The 20119-nt window shown below is 44.2% G+C and overlaps 1 protein-coding gene across 4 annotated transcripts in view; it reads right to left on the reverse strand.

The window, feature by feature from the left end:
• The window catches only part of daam1 (dishevelled associated activator of morphogenesis 1), a 150686-nt gene that overhangs the window by 91406 nt on the left and 39161 nt on the right, over positions 1 to 20119 (reverse strand). For all 4 annotated transcript variants that reach the window (XM_033027176.1, XM_033027173.1, XM_033027174.1 and 1 more), the window contains one exon: positions 14688 to 14904. In XM_033027176.1, coding sequence (XP_032883067.1) covers positions 14688 to 14876 — 189 coding nt within the window. In that variant the 5' untranslated portion in view covers positions 14877 to 14904. The remainder of the gene's footprint in view (positions 1 to 14687; positions 14905 to 20119) is intronic.

Raw genomic sequence — 20119 nt, forward strand, 5'->3', positions numbered from 1 at the left:
ACAAAAGGAACTGCAGTTGCTGGAATCTTGCGAAGAATTCAAAGTGTTGGAGTAGCTCAACGGGTCAGACAGCAACTCTGGAGGAAGGTACACAAAATTGCTGGGGAAACTCAGCGGGTGCAGCAGCATCTATGGAGCGAAGGAAATAGGCGACGTTTCGGGCCGAAACCCTTCTTCAGACCCAACTACTCCAGCAACTCTGGAGGATTTGGGTTGACAATGTTTGGTAAAAAAGGTCTGGAATAACTAAGTGGGTCATGCAGCTTCGGTGGATAGAATGATAGGTGATGTTTCATGCCAGGACCCTTCTTTAGACTGATGATAGTAGGGGAGAGAAAGCTGGAAAAGCAGTGGGAGCAGGTCAAAGCCTGGCAAATGTCAGGTGGATACAGGTGAGAAGGGGAGGGGGGGGGGGGGAGGTGTTAATTGGCAATGGGTGGACAAAGGCTAGAGATGAAAAGGAGACAAAAGGGTGTCAGAAGTAAAAAGAGGAGTGAAATTTAAAGCCAGAGGGAGGAAAAGAGCAGGCAGAGCTTCAAACTATTTTACAAATGGACAGGGGAAATATTTTGTGCATCTGGGGTTTAATACGCCCTGAAATGTGTTGGGTACATGGGCACTTCTGCCTATGATACCAGATTGTAAACAGTTGTTAGAAGAGGTGCTAAATGCTATTGAAAGACCAATCATTCATAGAGTTTTCTGCTGTGCAAGAAAACTGCAGTTCTAGTCAGACAACATAAATGCTGTCTGGAACTAACCTTGCAATTATCAAATTCAAGCTGCAGTATAAATGTATGGTTCATTAATTACAACAATGAAGAAATGAAGATTAATTTGCTTTACAAAAACCTATGCCCACGGGGAATTGAAGTACCATGATTAAAATTATTCAGTGTGCTCAAGTAGACTTTGGGCAAAACAGTAAAAACCCTGATGTCAAGGACCTCTTCATCGGCTTAACTGTCTCTGATATTCAGAGGCATTTACAAGATGAAATGCAATAAAATAGTAAGAACAAAACCAAAATTAAAAGTACATTTTGTTCAAATCATTACACAGGTGAAAATGAATTCTAAATTCAGTTTTGGTCTCCAAATCTGAGGAAAGACATTATTGCCATAGAGGGAGTACAGAGAAGGTTCACCAGACTGATTCCTGGGGTGTCAGGACTTTCATATGAAGAAAGACTGGATAGACTCGGCTTGTACACGCTAGAATTTAGAAGATTGAGGGAGGATCTTATAGAAACTTACAAAATTCTTAAGGGGTTGGACAGGCTAGATGCAGGAAGATTATTCCCAATGTTGGGGAAGTCCAGAACTAGGGGTCACAGTTTAAGGATAAGAGGGAAGTCTTTTAGGACCGAGATGAGAAAATCATTTTTTACACAGAGAGTGGTGAATCTGTGGAATTCTCTGCCACAGAAGGTAGTTGAGGCCAGTTCATTGGCTATATTTAAGAGGGAGTTAGATGTGGCCCTTGTGGATAAAGGGATCAGGGGGTATGGAGAGAAGGCAGGGATGGGATACCGAGTTGGATGATCAGTCATGATCATATTGAATGGCGGTGCAGGTTCAAAGGGCCGAATGGCCTACTCCTGCACCTATTTTCTATGTTTCTAAACAGAAGCATACAATGAAATAAAATAAATAAAAGTATAGCTAGCCTTTTAAATGAAGGTCAGCAACCTCAATGTGTACAATCAGATGCAGCTGATGTAAAACTGAAGGTCCTGATGAAGGTCGTTCTGACGTGCAGTGGCTGTACCCAACAATGGTCTCGACCCAAAACGTCACCCATTCCTTCTCTCCAGAGATGCTGCCTGTCCCACTGAGTTACTCCAGCTTTTTGTGTCTATTGGCCTTGATTTGCCCGCCACAGAACCGGGAACCCTTCCAGAGGGGGAAGGCACCGAGCCCCGCCCCTGCTCACCCCGTGGATCGGAGGGGAGGGAGTCGGAGTTGGACAGGATACAAGTGCACACACTGGCCACGGGAGGCAATGCAGTGTCTGGATGGTGGAGTGGCTCACTGGAGGCACTGCTGCATCCTGGGGCACGGCTGGATTGGGGACTGCTCCAAGAGGCCGAGATGACATGACCTGCAGTTGCACAGACTTGTGCAGCAGCAATGGAGGACACCAATTACTACGCTTGGCCAAGTCAACCCTGCAACACTGCCAGGCCAACGGGCCTTCACGGTCAGATTAAGAACTTACCCATAACAACAGGGACATGAAAATGGTGCCAAATCTGGCGACTCTATCCTGTCCCAGTGTACTACTGAGATACATTTGTACTGCATCTGAAATGTTTATCCAAGGTATCTAAGTGCTTATGTACTGAACTGTATACAAAAATGAATTTTACTGTACCTCACTACATGTGACAATAAAAGTACCATCGACCATACATCCTGCCAAACCTTTGACTGCCACTGGGCACAATAGTGACTGGAGTTAAAAACATCGAACAGTACAGCACAAAAACATGTCCTTCGGCCACGATGTCAGTACTGAACCTGATGCCAAGACCAACTCTCATCTGCCTGCACATAATCCATAGCCTATCCAAAAGTCTCTTAAATGTCACTATCGTATCTGCCTCAACCAACATCTCCAGCAGCACGTTCCAGGTACTTACCGCCCTTTGTGTAAAGAACTTACCCCACATATCTCCTTTAAATTTGTACCTCTCACTTTAAAGCAATGTACTCTAGACTTTAACATTTTCTCCCTGGGCAAAAGGTTCTGACTCGAGATAGACGCACCTATCTATGCCTCTCATAACTTTATATACTTCCATCAGGTCTCCCCACAGCCTCCAATGTTCCAGAGAAAGTCTATCCAACATCTCCCTGTAGCTAAACCCCTTATTCATGCATCATTCTGGTAAACCTCTTCTGCACCCTTTCCAAAGCCTCCACATCCTTCCCGTAATGGGGCAACCAGAACTGCATGCATTACTCCAAATGTTGCCTAACCAAGGTCCTATAAAGCTGCATCATGTCATCCCGACTCTTATACAATGCCTCAACCTGTCAGCAAGCATACCTTATGCTTTCTTTACTAAACTAACTAGTTGAGTTGCCACGTTCAGGGAGTTATGAACTTGGATGCCCGAGCCCTCTATACATCAAGGGTCATGCCATTAAAACTATATCTTCCCCTTACATTTGACATTTGAGTTCTGAGTGAATTAGGCCACGATTCCCTACAGAACCGTGCCCAAAAACAAAAGCACAATGGTTATTTAAGGCACAGGTTTATATGTCAAGAAACGCACCACATTAGAAAAACAGCAAAGTCACCGTAGCCTTTTTATACATGTTCTAAGTCTTCCACTGTAGACAATACATAACATGACAATTGCAGAACAGCTTTGATTTTTTCCTTTTACTTTTATTATTCAATTCTACTTCAAACAATTGTAGTCTTTGCTGCACCAGCCATTTCTGCCAAGGAAGCTTCCTATTTCATGTTTCACTGAGAGATTTGCTTTCACTGCCTTTCCTCACAATTCTTACATTTTGAAAACTGCAATAGACCTCCAGCAATCTTCCCAATTTCTGATAAACTTCAACTTTTTCCGTTGTTGTAACATCCTTTACATTAGTGTTGGTGTATTGTCATGTATACAGAGATGCAGTGAAAAGCTTTTGTTTGCATGGTTTACAAGTAAATGTTGTAGTAGTACCTGCCTCAACTACCCCTTCTGCCAACCTGTTCCATATACTGTACCACCACCTTCTGTGTGGAAAATGTTCCCCTCAGAATCCTATTAAATTTTGCCTCTCTCATCTTAAACCCATATCCTCTGGTTCTTGATTAATCTAATCTGGGTAAAAGGCCAGATTATCCCTTCTATTCGTTCATCCCTTCTATTCGCCTTATGCTTTTTTTACACGCAAGATCACGCCTCAGCCTCCAGCACTTCAAGAAATAAAGTTCTAGGCTGCCCAACCTCGCCCTATATTCAAGCCCTCAAGTCCTGGCAACATCTTTGGAAATCTTCTTTGACTCTTTCCAGCTCAATTCTACCCATAGCAAGGTGACCAAAAATGAACACAATAGTCCAAATGAGGCATCACCAATGTTTTGTACAATAATTAAACCTGATCATACTGTACATGAGTATAATCAAGCCAGACACAAGTGCAATAGAGGTGGTGCAAAGAGAAAAATGTCAGAGTACAGAATATAGATTTACAGCATTGTTGCGTTACAGTTCCAAAAAGAAGGTCCATGTCCAATGAAATGTCCAATGAAGGCCCATGCCCATTGATCTACCTCAAACACAGTTAGCAAATGTTCGGACAAGTTTAGCACCATTTGTTTTCTTTTACATTGATTGTCTCTGTTAAAACTAAAGAATCTCATCAAATATTAGCTAGAAAAGCCTTTATTTCATTTTCTTTGCACTGCTAAAGATCTTTTAATTTTATCACCAGATCCTTCCTTTCCACGTTAAACTATTATTTTCTCAAACAAATCCATGAGAGTAGGATTTCAATGGATGTTACCTGCAGAGTAAGTCTTTGCCTTTAAGGATGGAATGAATGAGAAACAAAGAAAAATGATACTAATATACATCGTGACAATATTCACCAATAATCTCTCATGGATGGAGTTTCCTGTCGCGAGCAAGATTATCTTAAATTAGTAGGAAGAATTATTTCTGAAATTGACCACAGGTTTATTTTCTCTGTCAGGAAATGACATTGGTCGTTATTTAGTTAGTTTAGAGATACAGCATGGAAACAGGCCCATTCGGCCCACAAAGTCCATACCAACCATTGAACATCCGTTCACACTAGTTCTTTGTTAACCCAATTATCATCCAGTTCCTACACATACTATGGACTATTTAGAGAGGCCAATTAACCTACAAATCAGCATATCTTGGGGATGTGGGAGGAAACTGGAGTATCCGGAGGAAACCCATGCAGTCACAGGACGAACATGCAAACACCAAACAGACGGTACCAGAGGTCAGAATCAAACCCGAGACTGTGGCACTGGGAGGCAGCAGCTCTCCCAGCTGCACCACTGTGCTGCCAGTTATTGTAAAGGGCGTTCCAGGGGTTTGTTCTATTAGATTAATAAAGTGACTGTTGTTGATCTTTTATCATTACCCTTTTCATATCACACAAATTTAACAAATTATGAACTTTTTACTGGCAAATTATAGTTCTCTCCCTCCAAAATTATTCAGTAATAACAAGGAAAGTGCCCCTTCTCTTTCTCCAACCCCCCCCACCTCCCCCAACCTGGCCCCACCCCAAAGATAGTGAGATATACAAATCCATGTAATTTAGCCAATTATTTTGTTAGTACATGGGTTCCATATGTTCTGGATTACACTACACACAAAGGATGTATTTAGATACACCGCAAAGCCGAGCAAATAAATGCATCACGAATATCCTCGCCAGCAAATTTAACTGGAACCATTAGGTTTTTACTGTTTGCTCTTGGGCATTTGGCTCTGGCATACATCAAAAAGAACAAATAATTAATTCGGCATGACCAGCCATCCAAATGATTCACCAACAAAATACCTTGATTCCTTATTTCACTTTTGAATTGGTCCCGAGTTCACTGAGTTAATTTGTGGATATTGTTAAATACATACCCCAAGTTCAACCTGGTGTATGAACCAGCTTCGTAAAGTTTTCAAATAACACCACGTGACTAGATTATTGTGACAGTTTTGGTTGCCCCATTAGAGCAATAATGTGGAGACTTTGAAGAGGGTGCAGAAGAGGTTTACCAGAATACTGCCTGGATTAAAGGGAATTAGCTATATGGAGAGGACACTCTATATCACCACATTTCCCCCCAGGGTGGTTATGTCAAAGACTAGAAGGCATAGCTTTAAGGTGAAAAGGGCCAAGTTTAAAGAAGATGTGCTGGGCAAGTTTTAAAATGTTGTTTAAACACAGAAAGGTGGGTGCCTGGAACATCCTGCCAGGTTGGTGTTGAAGGCAGATATGATAGTGGTGTTTATGGGGCTTTTTAATGGGTGCATGGTTTTGCATGGAATGGATCATGTGCAGGCAGATGAGATTATTTTATCTTGGCTTTATGTTTGACACAGTCATTGTGGACTGTTCCTTTGCTGTATTTTTCTAGGTTCTATGATTGCCCTGAGGTTGCCTTCCTACTTATACAAATTAGCCAGCTCATTGTCATCCATTATATCTTCCCCCTCTGTGGACACATCGATGATCCTTCCCTCTTATCAAGAAACAGCAGCAGGAGTAGGCATCTGACTCCGTCCTCAAGCTTGCCCCTGCAATCAATATCATGGCTGTTCTACCTCTGGGCTCCTCCATGTTAGATCAATAGCCCTTAAAGCCATACACACCATAGATCATTTCCCTGATCTCGCAGAAGTTTATTTACCTCCACTTTAACTACTTCTACTGAGCTAGACTCCACAGCTGTCAGGTGCAAAGAAATGCAAAAATTCACCATCGATGCGAGTGGACATTTCTACATACCATCATTTCAAATGATCAGCTCCTTAACATGATGTTTAAAAATGAACTGCAGATGCTGGAAAATCGAAGGTAGACAAAAATGCTGGAGAAACTCAGCGGGTGAGGCAGCATCTATGGAGTGAAGGAAATAGGCAACCTTTCGGGTCGAGACCCTTCTTCAGACTGATGTGAGTGTGGAGGGGGCAGGGTGTAAACTGCCCAAGTGAAATATGAGCTGCTGCTCCTCCAATTTACGGTGGTCCTCACTCTGGCCATGGAGGAGGCCCAGGACAGAAAGATCGGATTCGGTTGGGAGGGGGAGTTGAAGTGCCGAGCCACCGGGAGATCAGGTAGGTTAATGCGAACCGAGCGGAGGTGTTCGGCGAAGCGATCGCCAAGCTTACGCTTGGTCTCGCCAATGTAGAGCAGCTGACACCTAGAGCAGTGGATGCAATAGGTGAGGTTGGAGGAGGTGCAGGTGAACCTCTGCTGCACCTGGAAAGACTGCTTAGGTCCTTGAATGAAGTCAAGGGGGGAGGTAAAGCGATTACGCCCCAATCATGTGAGGCGTAAATCAGAATCTAGCAATGGGCACGGTTTAGAAGCCAAGAAATAAGATGATCCATTCAGAGTAACTCATCAGCAACCTTCTCCTGAATAGTAGTAAAAGAAAAGTACATTCTGGGCCAATACTAATGGTGGTTATTAATAGGGTTTATACTTTCTATGATTTCAGTGGAATTTTGAATGTAATGTGTTACATCATAGGTCAAGAACAGCTTCTTCCCAGTAACGATCACGATTTTGAATACTGCACAACACCAACCTCAGCAACTATGATCTTCTATAGACTGCCCAGTATTATGGTTATTGATTTATTGCATTTTTATTAATATACTAGACCAAGTGCAGACCCATTGGATCTGTTTCCACAACTGCGTTTGCGGGGGGGGGGGGGGGAGGGGGGGGGGGTGAGAAGAGGGGAGGGAGGGAGGGGTGAGGAGGAGGAGGAAACGGGATAGATTTGGGAGGGAAAGGAGAGCGGGGTAGGGGGTGAGAGATGGGGAGAGAGATGTGGGGGAGGGGGGATGGGGAAGATGGGGAGGAGGGAGGGAGGGGGAGAGGGGTGGGGGAGAGAGGGGAAAGAGTGGGGAGGGAGAGTGGAGGGGAAGGGGAGAGAAGTGGAAGTGGGGAGGGAGGAGGAGAGGGGTAGGGGGAGTGATGGAAGAGGGACAGAGGGATAGGGGGAAGGGGGTGGGGGAGAGAGGGAAGGGGGTGGGGGGAGAGAGGGAAGGGGGTGGGGTAGAGAGGGATGGAAGAGCGGTGAGGAGAGGGGGAGGAGAGAGTGGGAGAGAAGTGGAAGAGTGGGGAGGGAGGGAGGGGTAGAGGGGTAGCGGGAGTGGTAGAAGAGGGACGGGGGAGTGGTTGGAAGAGAGACAGAGGGGAAGGGGTGGGGGAGAGAGGGGAAGGGAGCGGAAGAGAGAGGGGTGGGGGAGGGAGAGGCGTCGGGTAAGGGGATAGAAGTGGGAGGGAGGGGTAGGGGGAGTGGTGAAAGAGGGACAGAGGGGTAGGGGTAAGGGGGTGGTGGTAGAGAGGGAAGGGGGGTGGGGAGAGAGGGATGGGTGGGAGAGGGAGAGGGGTGAGGAGAGGGAAACATAGAAGCATGGAAATTAAGTGCAGGAGTAGGCCATTCGGCCCTTCGAGCCTGCACCACCATTCAATATGATCATGGCTGATCATCCAACTCAGTATCCTGTACCTGCCTTCTCTCCATACCCCCTGATCCCTTTAGCCACAAGGGCCACATCTAACTCCCTCTTAAATATAGCCAATGAACTGACCTCAACTACCTTCTGTGGCAGAGAGTTCCAGAGACTCACCACTCTCTGTGTAAAAAATGTTTTCCTCATCTCAGTACTAAAGGATTTCCCCTTTATCCTTAAACTGTGACCCGCTTGTCCTGGACTTCCCCAACATCGGGAACAATCTTCCTGCATCAGACAAATGCAATTCAGGACTTTTCTCTTCACAAGCAAAGTCAGAATGACGGTTAGTGAAGAATTCGAATATTCGCTGAGCGTTCAGATGATGCGCGCGCCTCCTGCACCAAAGGCCCCTGCATCAAAGGAAAGAGGGATGGAAAAGGGGGGGGGGCATGTGTCGTCACACACAAAGATCTTGTTGCGGAGAGCTCCGCCATAAGATCTTTGGTCACATACTAAGCACGCGCCTCCACAAACAGATGAGCGTCTTCTTGAATGGAGAGCGCGTGGCTGCCTCCACAAACAGTCACACACACTAAGGACACGCCCCCACAAAAAATATTTTGTGAGGAAGGGGAGGAGGAGGGTGGAGAGGGAGAGGGGGGGGGGGGGGGTGAAGAGGATGGGGGAGAGAGGTGAAGGGGGGGGGGGGGAGCGGTTGGAGCGGGCGTGCATGAGTCGAGAGAAGAGAAAAGGGCAGAGAGAGAGAGAGAGAGAGGCTGGTGCAACAACAAAAAAGCTGGATAAGCTCAGCGGGTGCAGCAGCATCTATGGACCGAAGGAAAAGGGCAACGTTTTTGGCCGAAACCCTTCTTCCGGGTTTCGGCCAAAAACGTTGACCATTCAATTCGCTCCATAGATGCTGCCGCACCCGCTGAGTTTATCCAGCTTTTTTTTATGTCTACCTTCGATTTTCCAGCATCTGTAATTCCTTCTTAAAGACAGAGACTGTGCACGGTAAGGGAATGAGGAGGGAGAGGGGGAAGAGTGTGGAGGGAGGAGGAGAGTGGAATTGGAGGGGGAGAGGGGTGGGGGGAGAGAGAAGTGGTAGAGAGGGGAGGGAGGGAGGAAGGGGGAGAGGGGTAGCAGGAGTGGTGGAAGAGGGACAGGGGGAGTGGTGGAAGAGGGACAGAGGGGTAGGGGAAGGGGTGGGGGAGAGGAGAAGAGAGGGGAAGGGATGGGGGGTGAGGGAGGGAGAGGGGTGGGGTAAGGGAAGAGAAGTGGGAGAGGGAGGGGTAGGGGGAGTGGTGGAAGAGGGACAGAGGGGAAGGGGGCGGGGGAGAGAGGGAAGGGGGTGGGGTAGAGGGGGAAGGGGTGGGGTAGAGGGGGAAGGGGTGGGGAGAGAGGGATGGAAGAGGGGTAAGGAGAGGGAGAGGGGGAGGAGAGAAGGGGGAAAGAAGTGGAAGAGTGGGGAGGGAGGGGTAGCGGGAGTGGTGGAAGAGGGATGGGGGAGTGGTGGAAGAGGGACAGAGGGGTAGGGGAAGGGGTGGGACAGGGAGGGGACGAGAGAGGGGTGAGGGAGGGAGAGGGGTGGGAGAGGGGAGAGAAGTGGAAGAGTGGGGAGGGAGGGGTAGAGGGACTGGTGGAAGAGGGACAGAGGGGTAGGGGAAGGGGGCGGGGGGAGAGAGGGAAGGGGGTGGGGTAGAGAGGGAAGGGGGGTGGGGGAGAGAGTGATGGGTGGGAGAGGGAGAGGGTTGAGGAGAGGGAAACATAGAAATTAAGTGCAGGAGTAGGCCATTCGGCCCTTCTAGCCTGCACCACCATTCAATATGATCATGGCTGATCATCCAACTCAGTATCCTGTACCTGCCTTCTCTCCATACACAAGGGCCACATCTAACTCCATCTTAAATATAGCCAATGAACTGACCTCAACTACCTTCTGTGGCAGAGAATTCCAGAGATTCACCACTCTCTGTGTGAAAAATGTTTTTCTCATCTCTGTCCTAAAGGATTTCCCCCTTATCCTTAAAGTGTGACCCCTTGTTCTGGTCTTCCCCAACATCCGGAACAATCTTCCTGCATCTAGCCTGTCCAACCCCTTAAGAATGTTATACGTTTCTATAAGATACCCCCTCAATCTTCTAAAATCTAGCGAGTACAAGGCGAGTCTATCCAGTTTTTCTTCATTTGAAAATCCTGACATTCCAGGAATCAGTCTGGTGAACCTTCTCTGTACTCCCTCTATGGCAACAATGTATTTGAGCATTGGGCATTGTGACATCACACGATGGAACGTTCACCGTGGGCTGGGGCTCCTGCAAAGGCATATGTAAATGAATCCATTCCGATTGGACATCTGTGAGCATCGGGCATTGTGACATCACATAATGGAACGTTCATCAGGGGCTGGGGCTGGTGCTGTTTCTATGGGTGCGAAGCCAGTTTATTTTTGAAATTTTGGGGGGGGGGGAAGGATTTGATTAAAAATGTGTACTTAAACACGACAAAATGTAATGAGGAGCGGATACTTAGAAAGAAAAGTGAAATCTCTACCGAAATGGAAAAGATGTCGGTGATTCTGCGTCTGGTTTCGGAGTTGCAGGGAATCAAAGGAAGAAATGCAGTCGGAAGCCGTACATGTAAATGGATCCATTCCGATTGGACATCTGCGAGCATCGGGCATTGCGATTGGACATCTGCGAGCATCGGGCATTGTGACATCACACGATGGGAACGAATCGAAAGGCAGGCAGGCAGCCGGACGGACGGACGGCGACAGGCACACAGTTTTAAAGATAGATAGATATTTACCACTGTGTTACTGAGTTTACAGGCCTGTTAAGCCGCAGCAAGAAAGAATCATTAACCAATCATTATTTTGTTATTGGTACATATGACAATTAAACACTCGTGACTCCTGAAGATCACAACAGGCGTTTTGTACTCCATGAGGACTTCCTCAAAAAGCACCCTCGTCAAGATGAACATATGCCCCAAATCCTATCAAATTTCAAGTTGCAGTCATTATCAGCAATGACAGCACAGGCAGAAAATATAAATTCTGCAGGATGGCACATCTCATAATTTCATAAGATATAGGAGCAGAATCAGGCCATTCAGCCCATCAAGTCTACTCTGCCATTCAAACATGGCTGATCAATCTTTCATTCTCAACCCCATTCTCTTGCCTTCCCCCCCATAACCACCGACACCTGTACTAATCTGCCAATCTCTGCCTTAAATATATCCAATGGCCTCCACAGCCTTCTGTGGCAGGAATTCCACAGATTCACCATCCTCGGACTAAAGAAGTTCCTCCTCCTACTTCAAACAGGCTTGAACATTTCCTTTAAAGCAGTCAACAATTGAAGATGGAAGGCCATATTCGACAACAAAACACCTACTTACTGAAATCTGGATAATCAGCAAAACAGCACCACATTTTATATCGGAATTAAAATGCTAAGATTTGATGGATTTGTAGCCAAGTTTGCAGATGACATGAAGATAGGTGGAGGGGCAAGTAGTGTTGAGGAAACAGGGAGTCTACAGAAGGACCTGGACAGGTTGAGAGAGTGGGCAAAGTGGCAGATGGAATACAGCGTAACAAAGTATACAATCATGCACTTTGGTGGAAGAATAAAGTAATAGACTATTCTCTAAATGGGGAGAGGATTCAGAAATTGGAGGTGCAAAGGGACTTGGGAGTGCTGCTGCAGGATTCCCAAAAGGTCTCTGGAGATTTGAGGCAGCTCTCCACCAGCTGCGCCATTCCGTCACGAGAGTTGCCATTGTTGTACATGCAAAACCGTAAGAGACGGCATAGTTGACAGTTTGGAAAGAAATATTGCACGATGATTGTGCAGTTAATCTTCTCGTGCCTAATAATTTCAACTGTTGGGATATTGTTATATACTTACTGTCCCCAACTGTAATAAATTGAATGCATACATTATTGAATGTGAGCAGCACAGTGGCATCTGGTACTATGAGCTGCTGCCTCATAGTGCCAGATCCATGTTTGATCCTCACCTCCGTTGCCATCTGGGAGTAGTTTGCACGTTCTCCCTGTGACCACATGGGTTTCCTCTGGGTGTTCCGATTTCCTTTCACATCCCAAAAACATGCAGGTTTGTAGGTTAATTGGCCTCTGTAAATTGCCCCCAGTGTGTAGGGAGTGGATGAAAAAGTAGGATTACATCGAACTAATGTGAACTGGTGATCAATGGTCAGCATGGATTCGGTGGGCTGGAGGGCTTGTTTCTATGCTGTACCGACAATAAACTAAAACCTATCTTCTTTCCGAAAGAATAACGTGAAGCATAAATCTTCAATGTAGTACAAATAGTTGATTTAATTAGTTTTTCTCCCCAATAATCACAAAAGTTGAATTTCCTTTTCCACCTCACCCACTATCTCTTTAGTAGGCTTTCCAAATCTATGAATTGCAATAAAAGGAGAAGATTCAATGTCTTCATTTTCCATGTTTTGGCTTTTATCATTCATTAACAAGTTTTTCTTTTGAACGATTTTCACTCTACCAAAAGCTCCATATGCATGCTGCTCCTTTGGTCTCTCTCTTTTCGAGAGAAACTACCACAAAACCACAACTCAGACAGACAGAAAATAATCAGCAACTGGAGAGGTTTGCAAATAGACTTGATCCTGGCGAGGATTACTATAAAGTAACCACAATGTCTATTTTTAATCTGTCACTTTTACCGAAGCAGCAATGTTAGCTTTCCACCCATATTTTCAATCATAGGTGAAAATAGCTCCCCAGACCGGTGGTTCTGCATTCCATTCTCAACTCTAACCATACAGCAATTTCAAACCCAATGCAAAGATTTTTTAATTGCCCAATTTGACAAAATACTTTTCAGATTAAAACCAATCCTGCAATTGTTTACAAAGTAGAATTTAGATTGAATAAAGCACATTTAAATTCTGTGGCGGAGCCTATTAGTAATCGATGTTTGTCATGTTAACACCCATGTGTTAGTGTATCACACGATAAAAAAAAAGGAAAATACTCGGAATCGTTTGCAAAAGGACCAGTTTAAAATCTGATCTCTGGAGAATCTTGCATTCCCTTCATATTTCAAGCTATTCAGTTTTAAATTGTTGTAGTAATCAAAAATGTACTCAGACAAAATGCAGATGTACACAAAATGACATGCAGAATTCGAAATAAATTTAGGTTTAGGTTTGTTATTGTTATATATATCAAGAGGAATAGGTAGAGCAAAGGGGAAGATTCAGGATGCCATTTTGGCCGTGGTACAGCACCAGTTCCACAAACAAAGCCTAATATCCGCATTGAGGAAGAGGTGAGTCGGACAGTACCCTAGTCTTTGTTAATAGGCACACAAATTGGGCAGCACAATGGCAGCTGGTAGAGCTGCTGTCTCAGTGTCAAAGATCCAGGTTCGATCCTGACCTGGGATGCTGTCTGTGTGGAGTTGCACATTCTCTCCATGTCCGTATGGGTTTCCCCAAGATCTGTAATGTCCTCCCACATCCCAAAGGCATAAAGGTTTGTAGGTTAATTGGCCTCTAAATTGCTCCGAATGTGTGTGAGAATGTGCGATAACGTAGAACTAGTGTAAATGAGTGATTGATGGCTGGTGTGAACTCAGGGGCCGAAGGCCCTGTTTCCATGCTGTATCTTTCAATCATCAGTTAGTCACGACTCAATCACCCACCTAGATTTACCACACCCCTCCTTCAATGTGGCTAAACCATCCCACAAAGGAGTCAGATCTGACCCAATATCATCTCGTTACCACTGATGTCAAAAATGTTCCCTCTTTTCCTGTCATAATGTTGACATCACCAAAGAGAACCTAAACTAGAATGAGTAACTTGACAGAAAAATAGCTGTAACAAGCGCATTTAAAAATAAAGTTATTTCCCGTTATCAGCCCTAAACAAATTATTTTTAATTTAACCATCATTTATATTTTCACATATTCCTTGTAGTAGGAATTCACAAATTTGTGTTTAAGTTAAACGGTGAAAAGCTTTGTTTTCCATACTAGCCAATCGGATCAGATAAGATAATACTATATATACAATCAAGTCAAACTCAAGCACAATAGGTTGAGCAAAGGGGATGATACGGAGTACAGAATATAGTACTCAGCGCTGTAGCTCATCAATACCTTCGACAAAGTCTAACGTCAGTAATGGGATGGGTACGAATCAGACTGTACCCTAAATTATGGAAGGGCCGTTCAAAAGTCAGAAAACATACGGGAAGAAATTGTTCCAGTCTGGTGGCGTGCGCTTTCAAGTTTATGTATTTTCTACATGATGGGAGTGGGGGAGGGGGGAAGAAAGAATGGCTGGCATAGGATAAGTCTTTGATTAAGTTGACTGCTTTTCTGAGTCAGTACACGAACATCCAACATGTAACAGTACCAACATCTCACAAAGATGTACATGGTCAAAGGTTAATGTTCAATTGGACTGATTGTGAAGACAGTGTACATACCACAAGCTCAACGAACATGACATCCAATTCTTCAGTTGGTGGCATGGGCAATGATGGCTCCATCGTCTGCAATGCAAAATTGCTGTCATTCCTCAGCCTGTAGGTGATCTCTGGGTGGTCGCTCCCTCGAAAGCAGCAGAATATGAAGGAGAGACCCCGACTACTTCTCTTTCGAGGAGCCATGTTCATGATATTTACTCACAACAGATGGCAATTCCTACAAGGTTGAAAAGAAACAATACTATGAGCAAAACTATTATTGTAATTCACCAAAGTCCACAAAACGCAGAACACCTAAAATACTCGATACAGAGTTAAGTTCATTCTGCAATCTTGCTAAATTTGCAATGCATTCCACTTACTCACAAGAATTCTGATGTGACACTCATTCACTTAAACTAAAATTAATACTGGTCTTCTCCAAGTAAATCTTATGCTATTCATGACAGGTAGTTGAGATATATTTAAAAGGGGCTCCACATTGTCACGTTAGTGTTTATTATCAAGTAAGCCATACGGCTGCAAAGCAATTCAATTTCTACAATCACTGGCAGAAATAGACTGGGCTGTTCCAGCTTCTATCTGTCAACGCCCCTCACAGCTTGACAAAATGGTACTTGACGTAGAGAGACGACAAATTTAGAGAGAGGATATGAACATATCTTGGCAGGCCAGTTGGATGATGAATTGTGCACAAAGAAGACCTGTAATCAGATCAGAACTGTAGAGTTCATCCATAATATATGCACCACCAGCTTCCCCGAGTGTCAAACCAACTACAAGGTATAAAGCTGTATTTCATGTGAAGAATTTTGAGGGTTTGGTTGTGTCTCTTGTCCCTGCTTTATTCGAGAACGCTCACCCACTAATTGCCCTCTTTGCATAGCTTTTGGGACACGCAATCTCTCCAACTGCCCCCATAAACCGGTTAACAAGGTGTCCTAGTTTACATCTCATCTCCAGGACAACCCTGCCCTCACCGTGTCAAAGATATTCCTGATTCAAACCATTTTCCCTAAACCTCACTAATTTTAGTTTCTCCTGTTCAGTTTTAATTGGTTGAAAAATACAGCATGGAAACAGGCCCTTCGGCCCACCGAACCCACGCTAACCATCAATTACCTATTCACATTAGCTCTATGTTATCCCACTTTCACATCCACTCCCGACACAGTAGGGGATAATCCACAGAGGACAATTAACCTTCAAATCTGCATAACTTTGGAATTTGGGAAGAAAGCAGAGCACCTGGAGGAAACCCACACGGTCTCAGGGGGAATATGCAATCTTATACAGACAGCACGAGAGGCCAGGATTGTGCCTGGGTCACTGGCGCTAGGAGGCAGCAGTTTTACCAGCTGCACCACTGTGCTGTCCTGATGGAGAGACCAACATTTAACTCCGATTCTCTTTCCTCACAAACTGACTGACCTGCTAATTTTTATTATAGTAAATAAACTAGCACCTGAGCAAAAAGCCATTCCAATGAAATACTTCGCCTCAAAATTTAAAAAAATCTTACTTATGCCATAGGAGTATTCTGAAATAATGAAATGTCTATATATCTTTTGTTCTGTGGGGAGCTGAAATAAATATTATCAGACATATTAACCAGGACATTTTCTATAATGTTCAGGAAAATCAGAGCATTTTCTGAAAGGTTCAGAAATGTAGTAACAGAGGCCTTTTTTATCAAGTTACAGACTGGCCTCTGCATCAATTATTTATTGTAAGATTATGTTATAATGTTTGATTATCCTCCAGGCCAGTGTTAGGTCCAGGTACTTTAAATTCAAAATGACCAGAAAACCCTAAGATAAACTATAATTAGCATTGAACTAATATATGTATTGTTTACATAATCACTTATGCTCAAACAAGGGGCAAACATCAAAGCAATAGCATTTGCTTTATAATCAGTTATGAAGAAAGTGCCTGATGGAAGAGATGAAAGAAAAAGGGATTGTTTCCACTTATTGAAGTGGCTAAATTCACCAACTTGCCTTGTTAGACACAAAGAACAAGAAATCTCAAAAACTGAGCAAGTCTATACATCCCAAACATAAAATTAGACCAGCCTGATGTATTCAATTAGTCTTCCAACAAAAAAAAACATGAAACATCAATGATTATTTAAAAAAAAGATTATTAAATGATTGAAACTCATAGTAGCATGTGATTATCACAGTAGGATGGTGACTCAAACTACACAACAAAATGAATTGAACAAAAACTCTCACCTTCATGCACAAATTAAAACAAACCACATGAAATGTCTTGCTGACATTGGATAGGCTCCAACTTTATGTACTGTGAAACTCACAATAATTATTACTTAACTTCTATGGAAATAATTTGCTTCCGAATTCAGCGACTATCACCAAATGCAATAAAGTCTCATCATGTTAATAACAATTATTGGGATGCAAAGTGCTAAATAGCAACAGAATGCAGCAAAGAGATCATATTTCCCACATACAATGGTGAAGTCTCAATTTAAAATCGAGAGATTAGTGTGCATTGAATAAAATACATTCAATGAATTGCATCACAGCTTGTGCACAGTTTTGGGACAGCTCTGTCCAAGACCGCAAGAAATTGCAGTTGTGGATGTAGCCCAGTCCATCAGACAGACCAGATTCCCCACCATTGTTCCATCTACACCACGCTGCCTTGGGAAAGCAGCCAACATAATCAAAGACTTTTGCATCCCAGTTATTCCTTCCCCCCCCACTCACAACTGGCAGAAGATACAGAAGCTTGAAAGCACGTACCGCTAGATAGGTTCAGGAACAGCTTCTTCCCTTCTGTTATCAGACTACTGAATGGTCCTTCCATAAACTAGCATATGACTATACCTCACGGCAGACATTAGAATTTGTCTCTGGAACTGTTATGTTACAATGCTGAGAGACTATTCCTCAAACCCCTGTCCCACGGTACGAGTTCATTCCAAGAGTTCTCCCGAGTTTGCCCTGATTCAAACTCGGAGATTTACAGTAATGGCTACTCGTCAGTACTCGGGGCTCTCGTGGACATTTTTCAACATGTAGAAAAATCTTCACGAGTCTTCCCGTGCTTACCTGCCATTAGCGAGTCTTCCCTAGTACATGCCGTTAGCGTTACGAGCCGCTATGAGACGTCCCCGAGCTCCGACGTACCCGCTACGTTCATTCTCCGTGCGTACCACGAGTTTGATTTTTTTTAAACTCGGGAGAGCTCTTGGAATGAACTCGTACAGTGGGACAGGGCTATTACTCTGCATCTTTCCTGTCTCTCCACTAATTGTACTTGAGTTTGGCTTGAATGTTTCCATGCATCGTGTTATCTGATTTGATTGGATTGAATGCAAAACAAAGCTTTTCACTGTATTGCCGTACTCATGACAGTAATAAACTTAAACCTAAACAAAGCATGTTCAGTTATCCATTTCAGTAAAGCACTTTGTGATGCATTTCATGTCCAGTTCATGTCTTATCTTCAAGCAGATAACACAGCACGTTCTTTGGATTGCAGAGGGTTTAAATCATATTATTCCAATCAAAATCAAGACTATTGCTCAACATATGCATTTTGTTGTAAAAGAGTCCTCTCTTTTTAAACACTGCCAACAATGCCTGGCGAGTCGCAATATCAAAACCCTTGCTTAGTGTATAATTGTCTGGAGGCAAGATAAAATGTTGTGATTCACTTGCTTGAAATAAGGTTTGGATCGAACCCTGGACTCTGGAGCTGCGAGGCAACGATTCACGAACAGTGTACAACACAAAGTGCTGGAGAAAATCAGCGGATCAGGCTGCATTTCTGGAGGACATAAAAAGGACACAGATGCTACTTGACCCGCTGAGATCCTCCAGCACTTTGATCTACACAAGTTTCCAGCATCTGCAGTTTCTTGTCTGCAATTCACTAACAGGTTCTCTTTCCACCCTCACCTCCTTTCCGACCTCATACTTTCACCGTCTCCCCCAATCCTTACTGCCCCCCACCCACAATTTGGAAAGAAAAAGCTGGGAATGCTCAGCAAGTATGGCACGAAATGTCCTTTCAGAAGCTGGGGTCAGTACAGTGATACAGTACGATAGAACTTTATTTATCCCAGGTGGGAAATTGGTCTGCCAACAGTCATAAAAAACACACCAAGATACGTGAAACATGAAATTAAAGTGATGAGTGGAAAGTCCAGGATTTGGCATGTGCAAAGGTTGGGGAGGGGAGCCAGACTACCCCACGACAGAAGGGGGAAGAGTTGCACAGTTTGATAGCCACAGGGAAAAATGATCTCCCGTGGTGTATTGTGCTGATGTCGCAGATGGTGCTCTAGAATATCAAGCTCAATCCCAACCTCTGGTGTGGCCCATGTGTCAATAGTGTTTAATTGTCATATCAGTGTCATATGTACCGACAATACAGTTACAGCAGCAGAACAGGCATGTAAACACAATACACGTAGATGGCATATAATAAACCGCTTTTTGTAATCTCCTTCTCTCCCGGGAGCTTTCATGTTCTGTAATGAAATGGTGCCTCTCAACTCCAGAGCCCAGGGTTCAATCCTGACCTAATTTCAAGCAAGTGAATCACAAAATATCTCTCGTCTCTCAATTATTTGTTTTAGTTTAGTTTATTATTATCAGATGTACCGAGGTACTTAGGAAAGCTTTTGTTTGTGTGCTGTCCAGTCAAAGACTCTACACAAATGCAATCAAACTGTCAACAAGCAAGGATTTTCATTTTGAACATGAACTTATGAAGCAAGGATTTTGATGGTGAGATTTGGCCATGAATCATTGACATTATATTGAGAGAGAAGATGCCTTTACGACATTTGTATAAGTTGAGCCATATTCACAATTTTGAGTGGAACAATGCGATTGGCATTGCGACAACATTTCTCCAGGTGTTTCAGCTTCCTCCCGCATGTCAATGACGTGCTGTTTGGCAGGCTAATTGGCTGATCTAGTGATTCCTTGTGTACATAGTTGGCAGGAGAATTAGACGGTGGGGAGGTGGTTCAGATGGGCACATGAATGGAAATGAGGGATTAGCACAGATTAGTCCAAATGAGTGCTTTGTGGTCAGTTTCGACTGTGTGCCAAACAGCGTGTTTCCATGCTTATAGCGCACTGACTTTGTTAACATGGACTGAGGTTGTCAGCAGAATCGACATTCATTCAGCACAAAGGGCTTTTCCATGTAACTATCAAATCCCTCGTGCTGATATTCAACTATCAGTTACACTCATCTCCAGCAACTTTGCAACAAATGATTACTGCAAAAAGTCATGTGGAATATTGTAGCGGTGCCTGCTAGTGCACGCAGATATCGAACCCGGCGTTCGGAAGCCGCGGTCACGTGACTCGGGAGGGGCTGTTGTTTTCGCGCGGTTTACCCCTGCGCGCGTTAGTTCAGCGCTGACCACCGATGTGGCC

This window comes from Amblyraja radiata, chromosome 9, assembly GCF_010909765.2.
Source record: "Amblyraja radiata isolate CabotCenter1 chromosome 9, sAmbRad1.1.pri, whole genome shotgun sequence".
Taxonomy (NCBI): Eukaryota; Metazoa; Chordata; class Chondrichthyes; order Rajiformes; family Rajidae; genus Amblyraja; species Amblyraja radiata.